General features: G+C 49.8%; 2 protein-coding genes across 2 annotated transcripts; one reads left to right on the top strand and one right to left on the bottom strand.

Annotated features, from left to right (window-relative positions):
- Window positions 1-234: 234 nt before the first annotated feature.
- LOC147320243 (odorant receptor 131-2-like) lies at window positions 235-1,194 on the bottom strand. The gene has a single exon (XM_086307416.1). The coding sequence runs from the start codon at window positions 1,192-1,194 to the stop codon at window positions 235-237; it is 960 nt and encodes a 319-aa protein (XP_086163542.1).
- A 3,084-nt stretch (window positions 1,195-4,278) lies between these two features.
- Window positions 4,279-6,422, top strand: LOC147320242 (uncharacterized). Its single transcript, XM_086307619.1, has 3 exons — window positions 4,279-4,654; window positions 4,784-6,328; window positions 6,418-6,422. Exons 1-3 carry the CDS (start codon window positions 4,279-4,281, stop codon window positions 6,420-6,422), a joined length of 1,926 nt encoding a protein of 641 aa, XP_086163745.1.
- Window positions 6,423-9,268: the final 2,846 nt, after the last annotated feature.

Raw genomic sequence — 9,268 nt, 5'->3', positions numbered from 1 at the left:
AAGTGGAAAGAAATAGATAGATCACCAGCCATCCATTCTGACTGCAACTAATGGAGGATTATGAAAATTATAACAAGGACAGGCTTGTGTCGCTGGATTCTAAAAAACGACTGTAAAAAACAACATGTTATTCTTAAAAGGAAAAAAACAGGAGGAGAAGCTTCTAGTTAATTTAGGATAGTCACTTAGTAGACAGTGTGACAGAAACATTCATTGCTTCTTTCCAAATGTACTCTAAGGGTAAATCTTAGCCCCCGCCGTGACAGCTAAAAGTTTCAGTTGACAACATAGATTATAAACAAGGATGGGTCTGATGGTCTGGTCTCTGAGACCATAAATAAGTGCACTCAGACATCTGGGGAGAATAAAAAGAAGGACGTAAAGAGCATTCTGTATGAGCAGAGACACTCTATTTGAAACTGTTTTTGAGGTGAGTAAAAGTAATGCATTGTTCACAGTTGAAGAGAGGCTGAAGCCGAGCTGCACCAGATGTAGCAGCAGGGTGTTACGAGCCTTCCCGGCTGAAGCTTTGTCTGTGGAGGCCGATCTAGCTGCCAACATAACACCTACATAGGAGCAAGTGACTCCAACAAAAGCTGACACAAACAGAAAGCAAGTGTAAGCTTTGTCATACTCATGAGATACAGGTGTGAGAAACATGAGAAATGTATTACAAACATATCTTTTCAACTGCAGACGCTGCAGCTCTTCAAATGGAAATTCTAACAGCAGCAGAACTCGAATGAGAATATTCAGTGAACAAAAGATCCAAATCGTAATAATGGACACCTCTGTGTTTCTGATGGTGATGATAGTAGCGTGCCTGAGTGGGTAACACACAGCTACATATCGCTCCAGAGACATCAGCACCAGAGTGAGAGGAGAGATTTCATTGGTGAGATTAGCAAACATGACAAGAATACCACAGACAGGATAAGGTAACGTTATTCTACAAATAGACATCATGTATAGTATCTGGCTCACTGCCATCTGTAGCGTGTCTGCAAGAACGAGGTTATACAGGAGAATGTAACGGCAGGTTTCACGAAACACTGATTTACTCCTCAAGGTGAACAACATGATCACATTAATGCAGAAGAAAACACAGCATGGTAATGTAGTCAGGGAGGAGAGCAAACCTCTTTCTAGGTCATGCAGTCCAACAGAGATGTTGGTCTGAGATATATCAGACATATCAAAAGAAACATTGATATCATTAGACAAGAAGAATGCAATAAGTTTCTATTCTTATAAATTCTGGTTTAAAACTCCAGTTGTTTACCTGTGCAGGTAATTATCAGGCTTTAGTCTGTGCTTGGTCCTATGGAGGGCTGGTCTGCCAGCTTTGCCTGCATTTGAATGTCATATATATCATTTCCTTTACAACACAGAGTCATGTGACACAGTTATTTGTCAGCATGGTTAGCAGGCCAGTAACAGATGATGTAATCGAATTTATCACACTGACTGATTGGTTCACACAGTCTCTCCACATGTGAACATGGCCTCTCAGTGCCACACCAACACGTTCTCACTCCCATCTCGTGTGACGTGTGACGCATGGTCAGGCTCCCTCCGCGTCACTTCTCGACGCGCAGGGTACCCCCCTCGCGTCGAGAAGTGCCGTGCAGGGTCCTCTCATTGAATACTGTAGAGCTCCCTAAACGTTGCTTATTGACGACAATAGATTGAAGAGCCTGTTGTCCGTATATTTATATATTTATAGTATTTATATATTTCCGAAAATCACATTGTATTGACGTATTCTGAACACAGTAAATTATATAATGTAAACAACTACCTGAGAAACAGCAGAGAAATTAATTATAGGCTGTTACTTTTGTATCGTTTATTGCATTTATGGAGGGAGTGATGTATGCTGGGTAATGGCACAGCTAGCTACTGGGTGACTTTATTCACCCGCTTCGGCTGTTATCAGTCCATACAATGGGCGTTATTAGCACAAATCAGTCCCATAGATATGGTTGTTCTCATCCATCCAGATGGAGGATCACTAACAAGAGCGTGGAAGACTCCAGAATCCACTCTGGCTGGAATCCGGTGTATATGCAGTGGGTACAGGTAAGACCATTTAAACGGACAGCATTTATAGAATGACTATTAAAAGTCAGCGAGTGTCAGTAATGTTAATGTGGTTATGTTAGTAATACACCGAGTGCTAATATAACAACTTTAAGATGCATTTGTAGATATTATTACGTGTTTTACCGTCTTTATGGTGCTAGCTTACGGTGTAAACGTTAGCTTATATTGGAGTAAAGCTGTTACTGTTTAAACGATGTTAGCACAGAAATATTAGCTTCTGTCATGACTGATGAAGTTACTGGTTAATAAAGTGTTTAATGGCAGCCACAGACTGACAGCAAATATCTCGATTAGCTTCAGTGCATCTGTAATAAATATGTGCAAGTTTCAGTGCTTCGTTTAAACTGTATGATACTTATACTGACCCAGGGTCAGTGTAAAATACAATCCTAGCTGTGTGAACAAAGCCTGGCTCCTTTAATCCTGCATGACAAACCTCAGGATGCAGGTTATTATTACTCTTTCCTGCTGGCACACCTGTCACACCTGAGAGTCAGCTAGAAACTTACAGTGACGTGGACATCATGCAAAGACTGCCAGACTCTGTAATACTGCAAATGATCAGTGACTCAGGTTATCACTAAACTTTAAACGGCACCTCTGTGTCTCTGTGTGCTGAACATTTAGGATTGAGTCAGGCTGCATCAGCTGAAGCTGTTATTTGTATATATCAGTATTTTTTATTCAGGTGTGGGGAAAATACGTAAGACTGCAGTGAAGCGATGCACCAGATTAATCCCTGGCCAAAGGTATCGTACTTAAATCAGACTACTGATCCAGCCACATCAGCCTGTTGTGAGGTCTGTTTAAAGTAGACTAAAAGTGAACTGCAGGTTCCTGAGAGGTGGACTGTGAGCACAGAAACACATGTTCATACATACAGCTGCAGCAAACTTACATTAATTTTAAATAGATTTGTTACTCTGATGTCTGTCTCTGTGTTAGTCCTCTGACAGACTGGTGACCTGTCCAGGTGTGCTCTACCTACTACTGGGACAGGTTCCAGCCTCTGTAATAGAAATTTTCTGTTATTCTCATTTAAAGTATGTAAGTGCTTATGCATATGCTTAGTTGTGACACTGTTACTGTTCAGTGAAAGTTTCTAAAACTAGATGAACTTACTTCAGCGTCAGCAGTTTGAGAAAACAATTCCCTTTACAGGTGCTGATAAGGCCAAAGGGCACAAAACAGCTTAACCATTGATCCGTTAGGTTTCATAGCGAGACACATGAAGTGTGGTAGGATCAGTTTGTAACTTCCTCCCTCTTCCTTGGAATGCATAAAGCAGCAGCAGCACCACTTCTGTGGCAGCGCTGACATGACTGAACTGTGATGTTTGATGTGTGTTGGCGCAGTAATAAAAAGCTTGATCACAGCTCTTTCTGTGTTGCAGACTTTATTAAAAAAATTCCACGACACCTCACACCACCCCTGTTGCGGCTACTCCAACCAATGGCCGCGGCAGGCTAAACATGAGGACACCGATGACGTGCAACAATTAACGCACTGTCACGGACCCAGTTCCAGGGATTCGGGGTCCGTGAGCAGTGTGGACTACTATTGTAATTATTATTTTTATTATTATTGTGGTTATTGTTATTATGGTTGTGTCTGCTGTCCTGTTGTCCGTGTTGGTGTACTGTCAGGTGTTTATGGGTATGTGCATGTGTGTGTGAGGGTGCGGTCGTGGCAGGCACTTTTAGGCCTGGTGGGTGTGGCCCTGCCAGCTGACCGGTCCCACCCAGGAATCCACACACACCTGGCGCCGATCAAGCCTCGTCAGAGGAGCTTCAGAACAGTGTGGCTGAGAGCTCCTCGACGCTGGATCGTTGAGTGACTTCCCGTCAGTCTTAGTTTATTGTGCAAGGTTAGTGCAAGTCTGCTGTTAGGTTTTGTACTCACGGCTGCCTTTTGTATGCGTGTTTCCTCAGGAGGAATTGTGGCGACCAGGAGGCAGCACACGGACAGTACACAGGGAACGGAGACAGAGCACGGGATAAGGGAGAAGACACGGAACGGGAGTCGGGATCGCACGGGGGATTTATTGTTGTTTGGATTTTCACCACTGTAAATAAACGCACTGCCTTCAGCGTCAAGTCCTGCATTTTGGGTCCTCATTTCTCACATCCCCACGGTCTGCCAGCCAGACCGTGACAGAACGATCCAGCCTTCATGGACCCAGCGGACTCAACGGAGAGTTTTAGGAGAAAGGTGACAGACAAAGTTCATCGTCTGTGTGACCTGTGGCTGGAAGCGCACGAGGGGAGTTTACGTCGCGCTGTGGAGAAGCGACTGAAAGAGACGCTGTCTTGTTTCCCTTGGGTATGGGATACGCTCTGCCCGATCGTCGTGGACTTCCTAGCTGACACGCTCCACCTCCACTCTCCTACTCAGGCTGCTTTTCTGCCCGACCAGCTGGTGGACCCGCAGCCTGACACGCTGGCCCCGGCATCGTTAAAGAAGCGACGCTTGCGCCGCCGGCGTTCCTCACCGCAGCCAGACTCTAAAACTTTCCAACAGCCGGCTGTGGTGAGTCATATGGACAATTCTTCGTCACTCACCTCAACCGTTTACTCTGGGGCTATGTTTATACGGCCAGCTGCCCAGCCGGTAGCCAAAGCGCAGCCAGCGGCCCAGCTGGTCGCCGTACCACAGCCAATCACCCAGCTAGTAATTCGGCCGTCACCTGCTGAATCATTCCCCGCGACATCTACCTCACCGCCTACCGTTTCATCCCGTTCACCATCTACACCACCCGCTGCTTCACCATCTGCAGCTGTAACACCGTCGTCATCTCATCCGCATGCAGTCACCCCTCAGCCATCTTCTCCACCAGCGGCAGCCTCCATTCCACTACCCACTCCAGCAGCCTTGTCCGGAGGGGGCGACCTCACACGCGTCCAATGCCTGATGGACTGGGTAACTCACACCACCAACACAAGGGCAAGAGTGGTGGGGTTAAATGCCATCGAGGCAATACTGGAGGGAAGTCCCTACCCCAGCCAGCTTAAGGGAGTTTCCGCCTTCCTTCGCACCCTGCATGAAGCCCGGGGGGTGGTGCAAGCTCGGGAAACCACAGACTTTGTCCAGCAGCAGCGGCTCGGCGAGTGGGAGCTCTGCAAGCCCGGGCAGGGGCTCAGCGAGCGGGAGGAGCCCGCGTCGCCAGCTGTGGAGCTCAGCATGCCCGAGCAGGAGCTCAGCGAGAGGGAGGAGCCCGCGTCGCCAGCTGTGGAGCTCAGCATGCCCGAGCAGAAGCTCAGCGAGCGGAAGGAGCCCGCGTCGCCAGCTGTGGAGCTCAGCATGCCCGAGCAGGAGCTCAGCGAGAGGGAGGAGCCCGCGTCGCCAGCTGTGGAGCTCAGCATGCCCGAGCAGGAGCTCAGCGAGCGGAAGGAGCCCGTGTCGCCAGCTGTGGAGCTCAGTATGCCCGAGCAGGAGCTCAGCGAGAGGGAGGAGCCCGCGTCGCCAGCTGTGGAGCTCAGCATGCCCGAGCAGGAGCTCAGCGAGCGGAAGGAGCCCGTGTCGCCAGCTGTGGAGCTCAGTATGCCCGAGCGGGAGCTCAGCGAGCGGAAGGAGCCCGCGTCGCCAGCTGTGGAGCTCAGCGAGCCGGAGGAGCTCAGCATGACGGAGCAGGAGCTCAGCGAGCCGGAGGAGCTCAGCATGCCCGAGCGGGAGCTCAGCGAGCCGGAGGAGCTCAGCATACCGGAGCAGCTCAGCATGCCGGAGCAGCTCAGCGAGCCACCCACTGAAGAGCCCGCACCACTGCTGGCGAACCTCAACGAGCCGGAGGGACCGGCGTTGCCAGCAGAGGAGCTCAGCGGGCCTGGTGAGCCCGCGCTGCCCCTGGAGAAGCTCGGAGGTCCGGAGGGATCCGCTGAGCCAGAGCTTGAGGTCGGCGTGCCGGAGGGGCCGCCACGTCCTGCAGCCCGGCCGCCACGTCCTGCAGCCCGGCCGCCACGTCCTGCAGCCCGGCCGGTACATCGGGTATCGTGCGTTGTGCTGAGGCGGGAGCAGCAACGCCGCCGCCACCGGACCCGTGGCAGGCCGCCGGAGCTGTCACACTGCCGCCACCGGACCCGTGGCAGGCCGCCGGAGCTGCAGCGCCACCACCATAGCACCCGTGGCAGGCCGCCTGATGTTTTCTGCTGCTACGGGACCCGAGGTAGGCCACCTGAACTCTGGTGTTGTAGTTACTGGCCGCCTGCACTGTTCAGCTTCCGCCACGGTGACGGGGGGGGGGGGGGGGGGGGGGGGGTTATTGAACTATTTAGATGCCTCCGCTGGAGTCGCGGTTGAGCCTTTGGGACTTTTGAGATTGACGGTTCGATCGTTTTGGGCTTGGCTCCGGCCCTCCGTCCTGCTTCCCCCCGCCGCCCGCCCTGGGTTGGTTTTCCTGTTTCTTGTTTTTGTTTTGGGGTCGTCGGGAGTCGACCCTTAAAGGGGGGGGTACTGTCACGGACCCAGTTCCAGGGATTCGGGGTCCGTGAGCAGTGTGGACTACTATTGTAATTATTATTTTTATTATTATTGTGGTTATTGTTATTATGGTTGTGTCTGCTGTCCTGTTGTCCGTGTTGGTGTACTGTCAGGTGTTTATGGGTATGTGCATGTGTGTGTGAGGGTGCGGTCGTGGCAGGCACTTTTAAGCCTGGTGGGTGTGGCCCTGCCAGCTGACCGGTCCCACCCAGGAATCCACACACACCTGGCGCCGATCAAGCCTCGTCAGAGGAGCTTCAAAACAGTGTGGCTGAGAGCTCCTCGACGCTGGATCGTTGAGTGACTTCCCGTCAGTCTTAGTTTATTGTGCAAGGTTAGTGCAAGTCTGCTGTTAGGTTTTGTACTCACGGCTGCCTTTTGTATGCGTGTTTCCTCAGGAGGAATTGTGGCGACCAGGAGGCAGCACACGGACAGTACACAGGGAACGGAGACAGAGCACGGGATAAGGGAGAAGACACGGAACGGGAGTCGGGATCGCACGGGGGATTTATTGTTGTTTGGATTTTCACCACTGTAAATAAACGCACTGCCTTCAGCGTCAAGTCCTGCATTTTGGGTCCTCATTTCTCACATCCCCACGGTCTGCCAGCCAGACCGTGACACGCACAGAACACTTCTGTATCATTTGCTTCTTTATTTCCACATGCAACTGTCCAAACTATAAATCAGCACATGGGATCAACCGTCAAACAAACGCACAGACTGCACAAGCAAATAACTGCAACTTACAAATAAATGCACCAGCTACTATGTCAAAACTCCAAACTGGTCTATGGCAGCAATTAGTGCATAAATATACAAACACCATCAAGTTACAGTCAAATATATCAAATCATTCAAATTGTGCTCAAGTTGCGGTATGTTGCGGTCAACAGAAAGTTTTGCCTCGTGCTCACCCTACCTTCTGCTCATCACATCAGGTGCTGTGAACAAGCGAGTGCAACCACATTTACCTTATACCACACCCATGAGACACGCCCCACACCCATGCACCAATACAGTGAGTCCATTTAAACCAACCCACTTAGTCAGACGGAAACAACTCATATGGCTCCTACATACCGGCCCCTAATTATTTTAGAGCAATAATTACATCATACTTACCATGTAGGAGACATACTGATAAACATGATCAATCCTTTATCAAACATTCAAAGATACAATTTCAATTCCAAATAAATAAATAAGATAAGATAACCTTTATTAGTCCCACACGTGGGAAATTTGTTTTGTCACAGCAGGAAGTGGACAGTGCAAAAGTTATGAGGCAAAAATTAGGATACAATAAGAATAAATACAGTACACAGCTGTACAGAATAGAATAAAATAAAATACTATATACAGTAGAATAAAATAAATATACAATAAGATAAAAATAGAATACAAATACAAATACTATATACAACTGAGTAAAAATACAACGATGCCAGAAAAGATTATTGCACTTAGTGTTATTGCACATGTATGGATGTGTGTGCTTGATCAGTTAAAGTCTTTATTATGGAGTCTGACAGCAGTGGGGAGGAAAGACCTGCGAAATCTCTCCGTCCCACACCGTGGGTGCCGCAGTCTCCCACTGAAGGAGCTGCTCAGTGCTGTCACAGTCTGCTGCATGGGGTGGGAGATGTTGTCCAACAGGGATGACAGCTTAGCCGCCGTTCTCCTGTCACTCACCACCTCCACTGGGTCCAGAGGGCATCCTAGAACAGAGCTGGCCCTTCGGATCACCCTGTTCAGTCTCTTCCTGTCCCCAGCAGAGATGCTGCCGCCCCAGCAGACCACACCATAAAAGATAGCAGAAGCCACAACAGAGTCATAGAAGGTCTTCAGGAGTGGGCCCTCCACTCCAAACGATCTGAGTCTCCGCAGCAGGTACAGCCTGCTCTGCCCTTTCCTGTAGAGGGCGTCTGAGTTATGAGTCCAGTCCAGTCTATTGTTCAGATGAACACCAAGGTACCTGTAGCTGTCCACAGCCTCAATGTCCATACCTTGGATGTTCAGTGGTTGCAGTGGAGAATGCTTGTGCCTGCGGAAGTCTACCACCAGTTCCTTGGTTTTACTGGCGTTGATCTGGAGGTAGTTCAGCTGGCACCAGTCCACAAAGTCTTGAGTCAGTCCTCTGTACTCCTTGTTGTCCCCATCAGTGATGAGGCCAACTATTGCAGAGTCATCAGAGAACTTCTGCAGGAAGCACTGGGTGGAATTGTGGGAGAAGTCTGCAGTGTAGATGGTGAAGAGGAACGGAGCCAGAACCGTTCCCTGTGGGGCCCCCGTACTGCAGACGACCCTGTCCGACACACAGCCCTGAGTCCTCACATACTGTGGTCGGTCGGTGAGGTAGTCCAGGATCCAGGTAGTGAGGTGATGGTCCACTCCAGAGTTCACCAGCTTGTCCTTAAGAACCGAGGGAAGAATGGTGTTGAAGGCACTGGAGAAATCAAAGAACATGATTCTCACAGTGCTTCCAGCGGTCTCCAGGTGAGCGAGGGAACGATGTAGGAGGTGAATGACGGCATCATCCGCTCCAATGCCAGGCTGGTAGGCAAACTGAAGTGGGTCCAGTGATGAGCTTATTAGGCGCCGAAGCTGAGCCAGGACCAACCGCTCCAGGGTCTTCATCAGGTGGGATGTCAGAGCCACCGGCCTGTAGCTGTTGAGGTCCTTGGGG

The sequence above is a fragment of the Aulonocara sp. 'chitande type north' Nkhata Bay genome, linkage group LG10 (genome assembly GCF_057382095.1).
Source record: "Aulonocara sp. 'chitande type north' Nkhata Bay isolate Kocher_YH1m ecotype deep benthic linkage group LG10, A_spYH_male_GT1.1, whole genome shotgun sequence".
Classification (NCBI taxonomy): Eukaryota; Metazoa; Chordata; class Actinopteri; order Cichliformes; family Cichlidae; genus Aulonocara; species Aulonocara sp. 'chitande type north' Nkhata Bay.
Note: the sequence above shows the minus strand (reverse complement) of the source record. Positions and strands in the feature narration are given on the sequence as shown.

What these genes read in the sequence shown, in the direction of transcription:
- LOC147320243 (XM_086307416.1), bottom strand. Translation starts at nt 1,194, where the DNA reads ATGTCTGATATATCTCAGACCAACATCTCTGTTGGACTGCATGACCTA.
- LOC147320242 (XM_086307619.1), top strand. Translation starts at nt 4,279, where the DNA reads ATGGACCCAGCGGACTCAACGGAGAGTTTTAGGAGAAAGGTGACAGAC. An exon ending in GGTGAGTCATATGGACAATT is followed by an intron (nt 4,655 to 4,783) that starts CTTCGTCACTCA and finishes AGCTAGTAATTC; the next exon opens with GGCCGTCACCTGCTGAATCA.